Source organism: Balearica regulorum, chromosome 5, assembly GCF_011004875.1.
Source record: "Balearica regulorum gibbericeps isolate bBalReg1 chromosome 5, bBalReg1.pri, whole genome shotgun sequence".
Classification (NCBI taxonomy): Eukaryota; Metazoa; Chordata; class Aves; order Gruiformes; family Gruidae; genus Balearica; species Balearica regulorum.
In genome coordinates, this window is record NC_046188.1 from 37,046,578 (window position 1) to 37,062,096 (window position 15,519).

Below are 15,519 nucleotides of genomic sequence, written 5' to 3' on the forward strand. Positions count from 1 at the left end.
TATCACAATTTTCTAATGTTTTCCTAATAAAAAGAGCATCTGCTTTAACAAGGTTTCAGAAACTGAATGTACTCTGATTTAGCAAAAGAGTTGAACTGTGAAAGAAGTCTGCAGCCACAGTGCTTATGTGCTTGACTTCAGTTTGCAGAAGTTAGTACCTTCCTGTCAGGGTTGTATCTTAGTTTGTCTAACTGATGGCTAACGTTAGGCCTACAACTCCACTTAAATTTAATAGAGGAGACTGGTTTTGTAAGGTACAGAAGGTCTCTAATGTCTTTATAGCCTTTGTGAAGCTTTCTCATGCATTTTTATTATGAAGTCTAGTAATGTAGGTTATTTACAAAGCATTTGATTTTTCACATCCTGTAGTGAAACTTTGGTAATACTTTACGTAAAGCATTTTTCTAAGGTTTTCCTCATGACCTGTGTGTTAAGTTACTAGATGGTATAAGTTTGTTCAGCAGTCTTGCCTTATAGTATAACCAAGGAGTCAGCATGAGTTCTTCAGTCATGGTTGGCATTGTTCCTGTAAGTTTAACAGATCTTTGTGATAAATACTGGGAAGCCTTGAAATAAGGGTGATTTGTAATTTTTGTCCATTTCCAAGTGGTTACCCATATGTGAATTCCATTGTATATATATACATGTATGAGTTGTGGATTCTCATCTAGTGTGTTTATACTATTTAAACAAAAATAATAGTTTGAGAATACTACTTGAGTATCTTCAAGTAATGAACATTCAAACTTTTCAGTAAGACCTCTTTTAATAGTACTCTCAAGACACGGGTGTTCAATATACCATTTTTATTTGGGAGGAAATATACTCGAAGATAAATGTCAGGTTTGTGTTCCTTTACACTCACTGTGTCTCAGATTACATCTGTTAAGAGAAACCAATAGGCTCTTTAACTGTCCTGCTCACATCATCAGAAAGAGATGCAAGTAGTTGTAGGTAGGTGTGTTACTTTTTTTGTGGGTAGTTTTTTGTGGGGTTTTGTTTGGTTTTTTTAGATGAAAAACTCTTTGAAAATCAGTAGCTGTCGATGAGAATTTTTTTTTTTTTTTTCTTGCGAGGGGTGGGGTGGGGGAGTGGATGCATTCATAGAATATGGTTCCATTAGAATTGACTCTCTGCTGCTGAGGGGGTGAGGAGTTTCTGCTTGGCTCTGTCCTTACCTCTTCTTTACCTCTTTGGTCTCAACCACTTGTTCCTGCCCCTTGCGCCAGTCCTGGCACCTTTCAGATTGTGAGCTGTTTTAGCATGCCACTTTGACCAAAAACAAACAGACAAAAAAATTTTGTAACATTCTGCAGTATTGTTGAATTAAGGTGACTTCATGACAGAGAGATTTGACAAGCTTTGAAGCTATCAGAGAAGGTATTGACTGTACAAGCCAAAAGTGGAGAGCGTAAGGGAGCAGTCAAGAGTTATAAGTCAGCAGTCTTTGGCAGCAGCAAACTAGCCTAGCTTAACAGTCCAAGGAATCATACTGACAGTCTCTTTTCTGGTTTTTGTCATAAGTTCATGAACTATGGGATCGCTCTTTGGAAGGATCCAAAAGTAGGGCACACTTGAAAGCCTAGTCAGCTTTGTTCTGTGCTAGCACTTGGGGAGTTAGCTGTGCACAAACATATGAATTATGTTATTTCCCTGAAGAAACTACTGAAATACTCTGCCAATATTAAGTAACGTGACTGACAGAGTGTCAAGAAACAACAACAATTACACTTTGCAAATTGTGAACGGTTGTTTCAATCTGCAGAATTTTGAGTTCTGACTTTGCTACTTGTCTTCTACTTCTCACTCCTGAGAAACATCCCAGCAGATTTCGTGGACACAAATTCACTTGAGCATAATCCTTCTCTGCAAGCTCCAACTGTCACCAAATACTTCTTTAGAGATATATTTGCCATAGCTATCCATTGCATTTATCCTGGTTGAGGATGGTTTCTTTCTTCTATAGTAGCAAGAGCTTCTGTCGTCTTTGTCTAACAGGACATCTCAGCATAGTAGCAATATTGAAACGGGTGTCGTAGAAAAAACTGACATACACTGCATGACTGTTATGCCTTGCTTACAGTGTCCTCCAGAAAAAAAAGAAAGTACAAATTATGTTAATTAGAAAGAGAAAACCTTAAGGAATTATGCCTGTGAAGTGAAAATCCTTCTGAAGAAAACTTCTGAAACTTAAGCTGCAGTGTTCTAGGAATTTGCTCAGTGGAACAGTCAGCACAGTCTCAGATGAGTTTAGGAATGAAAAACTTGTGACATCGGAGACCTGATTATCTGAAATAGTTTGTGGGTTGTTCCCCCCCGTGCTCCCCATAAATAACTAGAGAAAAGCTCAAATGAAATGTGGTTGTTCAGAGTTTGCAGTGCATAAGTAACTGTGAGTTCTGTGAAGTGCAGAGATCATCAATCATACAGTTTTGTGGTTTATGTTCTATGTTGCAGAATTTCAGTCTTCAGAAGTCTCAACTCATTTTTGTGGTCAGAAAGAAAAAAAAAAGTCAGAAGATCCTTATCCCTTTCTCCCCCACATACCTATGAGTAATGTAGTGACAGAGCTAATTAGGTTAAATCATTAAGGACAATAATTTAACAAAAAAAAAAAAAAATCACTTTGCTGTCACACATTCAGATAATACTGCAAAAAAGAGTTGAGAAGAGAGCCCCAGGAGGAAAGCCACATAAGAGGCGAGCACGTGTATCTTTGTTACATAATGTTGTGAGAGTTTGCTTTCTGAACTTGCAAAGCCTGTAGCTCAATCATATAAAGTTGAAAGATAGTCTTGGTCCTTATATCTAGCATCTTTGAAGACTGTTGAGTTGGGTAGCTAACATTTCAGCATTTTTTGGATGAAAGCCTGCAAGGAATATCTGTCTTCCCCTTTTCTTTAGATGATGTTTCTAAATGTGTTTATCAAATTCACCAGGTGTTGGAATATTAAAATGTAAGCAAGGAAAAAATTTCTTTCCCCAGAATATTGTAAATATGTTTTAAGATCAACTTGCTGTGGACTAAACTAATGCCATTTTGTATGAATTTAAATGTCAGATGATATGTAAATTATGGAACATTGTATCTTCAATTTAATTTGGGATTAGTTATTATAGTTTTGGTTCGGTCACCTCTCTGAAGTGAAAGTGTCATTTACATATTAGTACTCGTGAACATTTACTATTAATACAATGTTTTACATAGTGAAGCAGTAGCAAGCATTGACATTAAAAATAACATGCTAAAATTAAAATGAGACCAGGATGCAAGAGCCCAAGCCAAAAAGGATACGATTTGAAGGGGGTGGGAGAATCTTATTAGAGAACTAAAATAGCAGCAGTATTTTTAATTTCACAGGGAATATGACTACTGTTTAAAACAAGGACAGGCATGTTTACTTTTAAGACAATGAAATCTGAAGTCTTAACTGTCTGTGAATAGGTGATAAGAAATTACTGTCTTGTGATCATGCTGCCGACCGTCCTGTGAGATCTGTTAACAACCCCTGGAATTCTAGGAATTTCTTTACTCTTCATTTGTTATGCTTGAAGGTTTCTAAACGTTTGGAACAACTCCTAAATTAAGATAATTCTTTTTTTCTTTCACTGTTTTATCACCTTTTCATTGCAGCCTGTCGACATCCATGTTATCCACTCATACCTATGTATAAAATAGATGTTTCTCGTTGCAGGGATTGTTGCTAAAGACTTGATTAGAGCTGGGTATTCAAATGTATGCATAGTTGTAGCCTATTAATCTAAGCCATAGTGGGATGCTAGGGTACTAAATCTATGTGCTGGTTTAGGTTAATGTGGGTGTCAGCCCATTTAATGAGCTATACAGTGTTGGCTGTTTCTGTGGGCTACTTTTTGAAACCGAGCGTGTTTCTGTTTTTTCAGGTTTTCGTTAATTGGTGTAGAGACTGCCCTCTGCTGTACTCTTCCCCCAAAATAGAATTTAGGTCTTGTCAGCACTAGGAGTTGCTCCTCGTAAGTGTTCAAAAGGCATTAAACCATGTCAGAGATTTATTGATGATACAGATGGCAAAATATAAACAAAAGTTAAATACTGTATTATCACATTTAAAAGTATGCTTAAATGACCTTGGCAAAAGTCTTAAGTTTTTCGCCCTAGATGTGATTTTTAGCAATAAGCTTCTTGAAGCCTACCCTGATTTGTTTCTGTTGTCATTTCCTCTCCTTGATACATCTGTAGTCAACCCAGCTGAAACTATATCCCCCCTCATGTCTATTTTTCATTTGGTCAAGAAAGTAGAAATTAAACACTGATGTATATGTAATGGTGTACATTTAAAACAAAGGGAATTGTGGCATATAAGATAGATGTTTATCCTTTGGGTTTTCAACAGTTGTTTTTATCTCAGTCAACTTTGGAAGCATTTTAATTATTTGTGTAACCAAGAAAAAAGCATTTATACTGCATGGAAGGTCAGATTTATTAAGACTAAGGAAAGCTTCTTGTGCAGTGGTTCTGCTTGACCTGTGCTATCACTTTTAACTGATTAAAGGGTCTTGTTATTGAGATACTAATCAAGGAAGATTGCCGCTAATAAAGCGTGCAAATTGTGTTTTTCACAGAGAGATTGGTAAGAATTTAAATAAAATGTAAGTGTTCTTCCCTCTTCATGTGACTGCTGTGCTCTTTCTTTTATAAAAATCAGTCCAATTTCTTAGAGCTTGGATCATGCTTATTCTAAGGGGCCCTAACAGAGATTTAATACATGATTAAAAGCAATCTACGGTGCTGTATCCTACATGTGTCTTCAACTGATGCCACTCGACTGATTCATTGAGGCCGTATGTTTTCTAACGATTGCTGTAAATAGAACAGTTGAAGTGCTGTACTTGAGAGGCTTTATTGGCCTCGATGGTGCTGCTTATTGAGAGGTTTTACCCATCTGCTGACCAAGCTTGAGCGAACTCACAAAAAGTGTGGGTTTGCCTCAGCGTTTGAGTAATCTTCTCTTTTTCTAACAGTGTTGGAAGCCAGGCTGCCACGGTTTCAAAATCTGGGGAGAAGCAGCAGAGCAAGCCGAGGAGCGACGTCGCATGGCTGGTGTGTGATGTGATGTAGGTCCCGCGGCATGGCTGGTGGTGTGTGATGTAGGTCCCGCGGCATGGCTGGCACTGACAAAGCTGTCGCCATGGGAACCAGCAGCGCTCTGCTCCGGCGCGGGAATGCTGAGTCCTGCAAACGGGGGGGGGGGCTGCAGCTGCTGCCCCGGGGAGCCCTGGCACCGGAGGAGTGGGAGGGGGGGTAACTATCGCCTCCCAGGGTCAGATGAGCAACCTGCTGCTATTTTGGACATTTGGCAGTGAAGAAGAGTGCTTTGATTAGTGGTCCTTATACAAACTACAAATCTTGCATTTCTGCTTTTAATTTTGAGGCAGTGAGAATTGTTTATCCAAACTCCATTGTCTATTGCACGGGGTAATTACATTGCACATAGCCTCTTTTAGAAATATATCTAGTAGTCTGATGTGACTAAAAGTTGCAACCGTGACTGAAACAAGAATAGAGTGTTATATTACACTTTATATAAAGCAATCTTTGGGTGTACCTTAGACAGCAATTTGTGCTTATGCAGTGAAACAGGTTAAAATTCACTCTTTGGTTTGCCACGTGCAAATACACAATGAAATTATGATATATAGCCTGTGTGTGTGTCATAATTTCATATACTTTGTACACAGAAATTGCAAGGGTATCTTGCATAGATTTTACTGCAAAGGTACAGTTGCTGAAGAGGAGTCCAAGTGATGTGGCTGTTGACTGACATGATGTACTCTTATTGTTCCATGTTTTTAATGGAAAACACTTTGTATGTGTTCTGTAGGCAATAGCCCTGTGTCTTTTGAAGTTGATAGTGTAGACTGGCGAGTTGGAGCTGTGACTTTTTTTGATTGTTGCCACTGCATCAACAGATAAAAAAGCCTAATAAAATTAAATGTGTCTAAAATAGACCACAGTTCTTAAATGTAATACCAATGTGATTCAAAAATGCGTACAGTTTTCCGTGTTTGCATGTCAAGCAGTTTGTTCATACAATGTATAAAACTGGAATCTAACCTTAGCTCTGAGTTTTCAGTTTCATCAGTTTCTCTGTGCTTGAATGTTGCAATTTAACATTGTTATTGCTCTTGTACAAATGTAACCTAGAAAGCACCAACAATGAAAATAACTTTCCTTGTGAGGATTTTGCCCTTTTTGCTGTCGATCCACATATCTTGCACATTTAAGTGAGCATGGAATGTTAAAACCTCTTGGCATGTCTGAAAGCCCTTTGAAATACACATGTTGAACTGAGTTGCTTTGCTTGACAGCTTTTATAATGAACTCTGGTCTGAAAGTATTAGAAATGAGTCAGCTAGATATTAAAGGAAGATTTGTCTTCCAATACCAAGACTATGCTAGAGCATCTAATTAGAGGAAATCATAAAATATTGTAGACTAAAAACTAAACAAACCATACCAGAAGTCATGATCTTGAATGTGTTGCAAAGTTAGTGTAAAGAGAATTCTTTTTTTACTATTACAGAATTTTTTAAATCAAGAAAAATAGTATCAAATGGTCATAGGTTTTGCAACTTTTACTTGCTTTTGAAAAGCATCAGGCTGCTCCAGTCTGTACCAGGTATTTCAGGTACTGTTAAGCTCTGTAGGAGATATTTGTGAAGTATTTTCTACCATAAACTCCAATTTTTAATTCTCAGCAAGTAGTGGTTAATTTTATGCTGTGCAGCATGGTTTGTGTTGTGTTATCCTTTATGTAATTGGCTTCCAAGTCTCTTAATCTTGCAGGTTCACTGAAATATTGTTGAAGCAACAAATGATGCAGGGAAAGCTGGGAATTTATTTTTTTTCCCTACACTGAGCTTCCATCTGTGGAATTGCTAAAATGTTTTACTTTCTTATTTTGCAATTTTTATGACTTAGTTTTTGCTTGCTTAGAAATCTGAAGTACTGAGTAAAAAATACCAGAAGACCCACCATTATGTGAGCCATTAAAAATACATAGTAGAGATCTCTAGCATAATTTTATGCTCATATTTTGTAAGTAATTCAGATATCAGGAAGCATCTTGTATGTGATTTAATCTACCTTTTAATTCACTTCAGCAACTGAGAATTCCAGTTGTTTTTAATGAATATTTTAATATACCATGTCTGTCATAGTATATGGCTTTCAGCTGGTAAATCCATTGCACTGTACCTGATGTTAAATATGTATTTCTTGTGTTCATAATGTAATTACAGATGTAGGTTGGGTTTTTATATTCTCAACTGTGCCAGAACTAATGAAATTCAGTTAGAGGTGAGTGCTGAACTCCCTTGCAGTCACTCAGAATTTGCAGCTTTAATGAATTTTAAAAAGGGAACTATCAAGTCTAATCATACTTCTAGCGTTGAAAAGAAATGTAACACGGAAATGTAACACAAAACCTCAGCCTCCAGAAAATGTCATTTTTGCTCTTTGGAAGTTGCTGAAGCAAAACAAATTTAATTTTACTGTACAGAATTCAGTTGTTAAAGCAATTAGGATTGCTTTGCACACCAGCCACAGACCCCAGGAAGCAAGTGAAAGCTTAAACCACCTTACAGCACTTCTGTTTCTGTCTCTGTCGGTATGTATTTTATACTAACATCTGTCTTGCACACCAAGGTGATTACATGTATGTATGTTTATGCTTTGACAGAACTTTTGAGGTCTGTGCTTTGTTTAGTGGTTAAAGAGATGATAGAAGCTTGATGTTGTTAGGGGTCAGTATGAAGGATGATGTGTGGCTTGTAAAATACAGCATTTTTGAGAATAGTAAGTATAGTTAGCAAGACAGTAGTTGTGTTTTTGTCTTTAATTTTGGGGTTTTTTTGAACTTGCACCAGAAATATGGTTTGTTTGCTGTTCATAATTACTTCAGAGTGAAATTCTTGTGTGATGCGTGATGGTGATCGGAGTGACTGAAATGCTCTTTCTCAATAGCTGTTCTTAGGTTAGCAGTTTATACAAACCTTCCTCTGTAGGGCAAAAATTTGAATAGTAAAAGTAATCTGTCAAGAAGAGACTTTCACATGTGCTCTCCAGGACCATATTAGTAAGATTTGTGATATGAAGTTGGACAGAGAACAGTCATAAATCTGCTTTATTTGGAAAGATCTAGGTGTCATGTGGAAATCCTAAGGTTCCCTTGCTAGATATCGGCAGTTCAAAGGAAGATAGTCAAAACCACAATTTAACCCTACTAAGCTTTGAGCAACCAAATTCTGTAACACAAATGTGTACATATCTACAGAATATAAAAACTGCTAATACCAAGTTCTAAAGTGGAAGAGAATTCTGATAATTCCAAATATTTTTCTAAATATTTTACATATGATGTAGTAAAAATCAGTAGTATTGAGTATGTCTGTAAATTTTTCTCCTTAGAGAATTAGTGTAACAAAATAAGCTGCTCTTGGGCTGAAAAGCTAGTTTATTGGATGATCCACAACTTGCAGAGAACAGAATTGGTATAACAACCTTCCCTTATTGTTGTTGTCTCGGGATTATTAAAATTGCAAAAGAAACCTTCCAAAAGAAAAGCCAAGAAAACTGTTTCTGAAATTATTCATCATAAGACTTTTGATACCATTCTTATTGGTTGAAATAAAATGTTGTGTTCCTGGTGCCTGCCTCAAGCTGAATCTTATTTTTACTCTCAGCTACACTGCACTTTAATTTGAGGACTGAGTTAACATTTTATCAGTGCCATATTTTACATTTAAAATTCCTTAGGACCATTGTAGAGAGGGACATCAGAGCTGATCTGCATTTTTTTCCTATTGTGCTCATTTAATTTGTTGCAGTTGGGAAGTAGCACTTTTCCAGAACTGTTGGAGATGAGGATTTGTGATGTCTGAAGCAGACTTGGGAAAGCAGAAAGAACCATGGGCTTAGGTTTGGAAGGGGTCACCCGTTATCAGAAGTTCTTTGATTAAAGGAAGTTGTTCCAGCATTCCAAACTTGCAGCATGTCTGTGCTTTTATGGATTACCAACTAGTTATATCTGGGGGGTTGGGTTTTTGTGGAGTTGGTTTGATATTTAGGTAACGTCAACTTTTAGGCTGCCTGATGAGTGATATTGTGCATAATTTTTTGTATTATCTGAGTGTGATTACTTTGCCTGTAGTGCTTATTGCTTGCTTCAGAGATGTCTAACTTTCTAGGGTATCAAAAATATTTTCTATCTAATATTCTCCTAAAACTTTCTTAAATTTTGATGCTAGGTTTTTTTTAATATTGCTGTTAAGGCGTGACTGTAGGAGAACTCTAATTTTCCATAGCTTTTGTTTCTTTCTTAACTGATTTAACTCAGGTCTTAAATACTGAAAGTGAGCAGCTATGATCACAGGCCACTTAAATGTGGAATTTATATGCCCTTTGCATCTTGCATAGAGCTTATACTGAAACTGTAAGCAATGTTACTAATGGTTGCCTATTACTAATATTTACCTCAGACTATATTTTTGTTTCTCTGGTCTTCAGTGCTTATAACTTAGAGATTTAAAAACTTTTCTATATATAGATATGTGAGGGTTTTTTGTGCCCATTTTCTGAATCAACCTCAAAAGATACTCTTTGTCTTAGGTAGCTAGTACTTTTAAATTTGATGGAGGAAATGTAGTCAACCCCACCTTAAATATTTTTCATCAGTTATTAAATATTGGCAGTCAACTTCATTTTCTGATGTGTAGATTATTTATCATTAGTGAGAGTGATGTTACTTAGCTTACATGTGATTGAGTGTTATGATGGTATCTTTAAAGTTGTGTTTTACCTCTTGCATATCCTCAGATTTTTTTTTTTTCTTTTGGACTTCGTATGGACTGAGGAACCTGAGTTTTCTTTTAGCTTGTCAGAGTTGAAAATAGATGAATGTAACTTTCAAATGGCTCAGTTGTCAGACTAGCTATGGCCAGTACAATGCAGATGAAAGGGAATTTGAATTATCTTCCACCCATGGTTAAATTAGTGCTCTTTGCAATTTTTTTTGTATCCAGTGAGACTTCCTTTTTTCAGGATTGGTGTTTCTGTATAGTGAAGTTGCCTTTACAGAAGGGGAAATGTGGCTTTCCCAGGATCATCTTGCTAAGTTGTTATCTTCCTCTCTCTGAATTTGAGACCACATTTTGATATGGTGCTTTATATAACCCTGTCTGAATGCTAACTTCATGAGACTTTATTCTTTTGAAAGCTGTTCTTTTTATATTGGGCACTAACTAAAAGTTTTACAGCACCAATTATGTGGTACTTGCAGTGTTAGCCCTGCTACTGTGCAGCTTTTGATGGGCTTTTTGTTGCCTGATTTTTTTCTGAATGTGGGAATGTTGAGCATTGAAATATTTTTTACATATCAGTGCAGTGCGATTAAGTATCTTTTAAAAGCAAAAAAAGAATTTTTACTGCTATAGAAATGCCTTAATATCTACTTCTTGAAAGATCTTAGTAATAACTAGTAGTGGTGGCTAGAAAGGAAATAAGTGAAGAAAACTGGTTTGGTGTTGCTGTATGTAGCTGTATACTACTCCTTATGAAAATGAAAATCTGTACTTATTTAGAATTGCAAGCTGGCAGAAACTTGTGTGGGAGTTTCCATTGCTGCTCCTCCAAAACAGTACTATTGATATTTAATTTTCAACTTAATTACAACATAAGCATCTTTCCCTTCCTCCTCCAAACACAAACATTTGATTTAAGAAAGTTGGGGAGTTTTTGTCTTGGTTCTTCCATTGTATAATAAAACTCTGAGTTATTTTGCACTATTTCCTTTCAGTAAATTCAAAATTATAAAAAGGAACTCGAAAAATTAAGTGTATTGGTAATCCTGTACATATCTAGTTGTTATTATAACAGTTGGGCTCGATCTTAAAGGTCTTTTCCAATCAAAATTATTCTATGATTAATTTTATGACCTTTTAATTGGACATATTGAGGGTAATGTGTCATTGGCTTTGATACAGAAAGGCAATGTGATATAAAGCACACTTATATGTATTACATTTAAGAGCTGAGTGGTTATATTTATCAGGACACGTAAGTTCTTTAGTTTGAATTATCAGGAATGAGAAGCCAGATTAAGGTGCAAGGAGTATAATGGAATGTCATTACTTGACTGTGGAAATGAATTATTGTTCTCTGTCAAATCTGTACCTGTGTATGCCCACTCAAGGATTTTTACTCTTGTATTTAATCCTTGCTGCTTTAATGCATACCTATAGGAAATGTTAAAAGTAGCTGCTAACCAGAACTGTCCAACCTCTGTCCCAGGACTTTATCCCTATTTGAAATTGTCTAAGTGCAGCTCCAGACTGCTTTAGATACTGTCTTTTGGAAGAGCTGTATGCCAGACCTGTCTTCTCTGAACCTGGGAAGCAATGTTTACGTAAAAATGCCTCAATTTATGAACAATAAATGCAAATATCATTACTTGTGTTTAACTTGTTATAAACATGTTCACAAGGAGTTTACTAAGTTATTTGTATTTAATGTTTGTAGGATTGTAAGGACAGTTTGTGTTGGAATTTTTAAGAATGAAAGGATAACTTAAAACCAACTGGGAACTTTCAGAAAACTGCTGATTTGCAATTGTTTGTGTAAATACAGAATCTTCACTGCTTTGACCAGGATGTGTAAGACACTTTAGTATTAGTTTGAACAGTGCTCTTTCTTTTTTTTTTTTCTAACATTGGCACATGAATTTTACTAAATTGTGTGAAATGGATTTGTGAGGGTTCTGTAGTTCTTAGTAGGGGAAGCAGCACTGTGTAAACATGGAGGAAAAGTTCTATTGTTCTGATGCCTGGGGACCTGGAGAACTGTCTTAGGTGTTTTCTCATTAATGCAGTTTACTCAGTAACTTCTTTTGAATATCTCTCATTAGATTTTCTTCCTGGATGTTTCTTCAGCTGTCTAGTGATGGAAGGGAAATATTTTTGAAATTATAATGGATTTGATGCAACATTATAACGAAAACTGGCCTAATAGCATCATTTCTGTTTGAAGAGAATAAACATAATTACAAATAATCATGACAACTTCTCATATGAATGGACACATCACAGAAGATTCTGACAGTGAAGCAAAAAATGTGGATCTTGCATCTCCTGAGGAACCTCAGAAGCACAGAGAAATGGCTGTTGATTGCCCTGGGGATTTGGGCTCCAGGATGATGCCCATGCGGCGGAGCGCTCAGCTTGAACGAATCCGTCAGCAGCAAGAGGACATAAGGCGCAGACGGGAAGAAGAGGGAAAGAAACAAGAACTGGACCTTACTGCTTCCATGAGGCTAAAGAAATTAGCACAAATTCCTCCTAAAACTGGAATAGATAATCCAATATTTGACACAGAAGAAGGAATTGTTTTGGAGAGTCCTCATTATACTGTGAAGACACTAGGTAGGTAAAATGCAATGAATGGTCTAATGGAGAAAATATTTAGTTGATATTAATGTTCTTTTAGGCCACTGAAAATCTAATTTAGCTAATTCTTCTTATACAGATTTAAAGTCTTCTGGTCCTTTGGATTTGTAGTGGTTTCGGTTTTGTTTTGTTTTTTTATTAAGTCAAGCATCAGGCTTGCCTCAGCAAGTGGCTTTTCAAAACCAATCCATTTAGGGAACAGTTAAATACCCTGTAGATAACTAATGAAATCAGTGGATGTCCCCATCCTCTTTAGGCTGGGGAAAACCATGTAAGTGATACCCAATTTTATTATGTTTGAGCACAGACCAGAATAAGCAGTGAATAAACACTTATTATCATAAGCAATCAAAACACAAGAGATCTTAATGTTCAACCACCATACTGGTGGTTTCTTCTTATTCTGGCTGTCAATTGTTACCTAATAGAATTTACATTTTCTCTTAAAGTATTGATGTTGATAGTGAAAATCTCCTTACCTTGGCACTTAGACCATGATGAAAATGTAATGTTGGTAATTTTTGAAAAAATAGATTCTGAAATTGTTAATTTCCTAGCTGTCATTGCTTTAATTATGCTTGTGGAGAACAAGTTTCTAACCTTTCTTCCTCAAACATAAGTATTTATCGAAAATGTGGTGTGTCACTGGAGTGAAAGGGAGGCACTGGGAATTTGTAGGAGTCCCGTTCAGATTTCCAAATCTATAATTGTTCAAAGATTTTTTTTTTGCTTCATCTTCAGTATTTGTGTGCCTGAGCAACATTTCTGCTAAAGACATGGCTCTATTCCATAACCTCTGGTAATCCTTCTTGTACAAATCCCTCTTTAGGAAAATTTAGGTTGAAAGGGTCATCAGGAAGTCATCCTGTCCAACCTCCTGCTGAAAGCAGGGTCAGCTACAAACAAGGCAACTGTACCTTGTTTTAATGCAGGGCTTGTCAGCTTCTGTCCAAGAGATCTCTTTGTAAGAAGCAGATTCTGTACTTTATGAAGTGTTAGATATTTGATTGTGGAACTCTGTTCTTAGAGGGAACACAAAGCAGAAGATGCAAAGATTGCTGTCAAGCAGTAGAATTGACTTCTGTTGGGATTTGCTTAGCCACAGTGGCTAAAAGCTCTGAAGACTTGGTTACAGGAGGAATTGGAAATTGGAACTACAGAAGGGAGGAGCGTGAGTGACTTGGAATTAGAAAGCTGAGACTAGGTTTCATGCCAGAGATGGTGAGAACTTGGAGGGAAGGCTAGGTGGAAACCAGCGGGTAAAGAAGCTAGGCATGGATGCTGGTAGGAAAGAGAAATGAGTAACAAGTATGGGTCTGACAAGAGTGAGAACCAGTAAGGAGCTGGGGTAGACTGAAGCTGTTTGAACAGGAGAGACAGTGGTGGAGAAATTACTGTGATGATGAAGGGCTATTTTGAAAATTTCTGTGTGGGGAGAAAACAGGTACAGGCTGTGGGGGAAGGTGGGAGATTGTCAGAGAAAGACAGTATCTGTGAAATGCTGGAAGGTTTGGCTCAGCAAGAAGAGAAGGGGGGGAAATTGGTGTGAATGGAAACTAGGATTGTGTGAATACTTGATGTAAGGAGAAAAGCACTGAACACTGGAGTCAAGAATATAGAGGTGTGAATGTGGAAAGAGGTAAATTAGGAAATGGCAATATATAGTATAAGATGCATCTTGAAGGAAAATGACAGATAATTTTGTCCACAAGGACAAACTCCTCTTCACTTTTGTAATCAAAGCTTGGGTGGTCTTGTTGTTCTGCTGTCAGCCTATTTCTGTAAAAACACAGTAGTAAATTGTATGATTTAACTAAAGCTTTTCCCCTCAGTGTTCAGATACCATGAAAATTAGATAACTAATGATGTCTGTGTCTACTCTGAACTGCAGTAAATAAGGCTTAAAAGTATGTGCATAGAGCAGAAGTATTGACAAGCTTGCTGAGTGAATATGGTCTGTTCTTTGAGCTAGAAAAGCAAGGAGCTTTAAGAGATGTAATTAAACTAAATCATGATATATCCATATATGCATCAGGGAGCTGAATTAGGGCTTTGTAGGCATCTATTTGAGTCATAGAAGTCATGACGTAATATTGACAGGCATACAAGCATACTACTGTTATTTCCTTGCCAGACAGAATTACAGTGACAATTTGGATCAGGTAGACTTTAGATTTAAGAAGAGAGGATTTATAATAGTTTAGCATTCCTGTTAGGAGTGATGCTTTCAATTATTCTCAACTGTGATGTTCAGTTGTTGCCAACTTAAAAAATAAAAAATGTTCTAAATGAAATGCTGTGATCTCTTAACCTATATAGTACATAAAGAATCTCTGTTTAGTCATTAGTGCTGTCAAAAACTGAATCATAATTTTAAATTTAACAAAGTGCTTCTGCAGTATCTTGGCCTCTTCCAAAATTTTCCTCCACTATTAAGAATGTCCTTTTTCCAGTTTCTGGATTAATCATTCTAACATCTGACACTTCCGCTGAATTTCAAAAGAATAATTTTTTTTGTTATTCTGAAAGCTGCCTATTCCCAGTTAGTATCAAGGCTAGGGATGTTGCCTTACAAATATATATACACACACACACGCTTTACAAAATAATACAATTTCATAGACAGGATTGGAGGCCACTATCATCAGTACTTCTGCTTTTTTATTGAATATCTGAATTGGAGAGGCCAGATTTTTTTAAAATTTCCATATACAACTTTTTGCTAGCCCATGACTTTGTCCAAAAAAATAACTGCTAGTATGTGAAATTTTTCACAGTTTGTCTGTTTGGTTATACTGAATTTCTGATCTATGCTGCTTCTGACTCTTTCCATCTTTCCACTTTTGCTGTCAAGGTGAGAATACTTAGTCACTGTGACAAATCTCTAAGCTTTGTTAGGAGAACCCCAAATAAACCTGGGCAAGTGCTAGTGAATTATAGAGAAGAGAGACATAAACAACCCTTATTCAGTCTTTTTAAAATATTGATTTTTAGTTTTGCTTTTTGGGGGGTGTGGAGGGGTTGTGTGTGTGTGTGAAT

At 36.6% G+C, this 15,519-nt stretch overlaps 1 protein-coding gene across 1 annotated transcript in view; it reads left to right on the forward strand.

Moving 5' to 3' along the window:
* The window catches only part of PALS1 (protein associated with LIN7 1, MAGUK p55 family member), a 58,196-nt gene that overhangs the window by 16,623 nt on the left and 26,054 nt on the right, over positions 1 to 15,519 (forward strand). The window contains exon 2 of the mRNA XM_075754179.1: positions 11,943 to 12,456. Coding sequence (XP_075610294.1) covers positions 12,090 to 12,456 — 367 coding nt within the window. The 5' untranslated portion in view covers positions 11,943 to 12,089. The remainder of the gene's footprint in view (positions 1 to 11,942; positions 12,457 to 15,519) is intronic.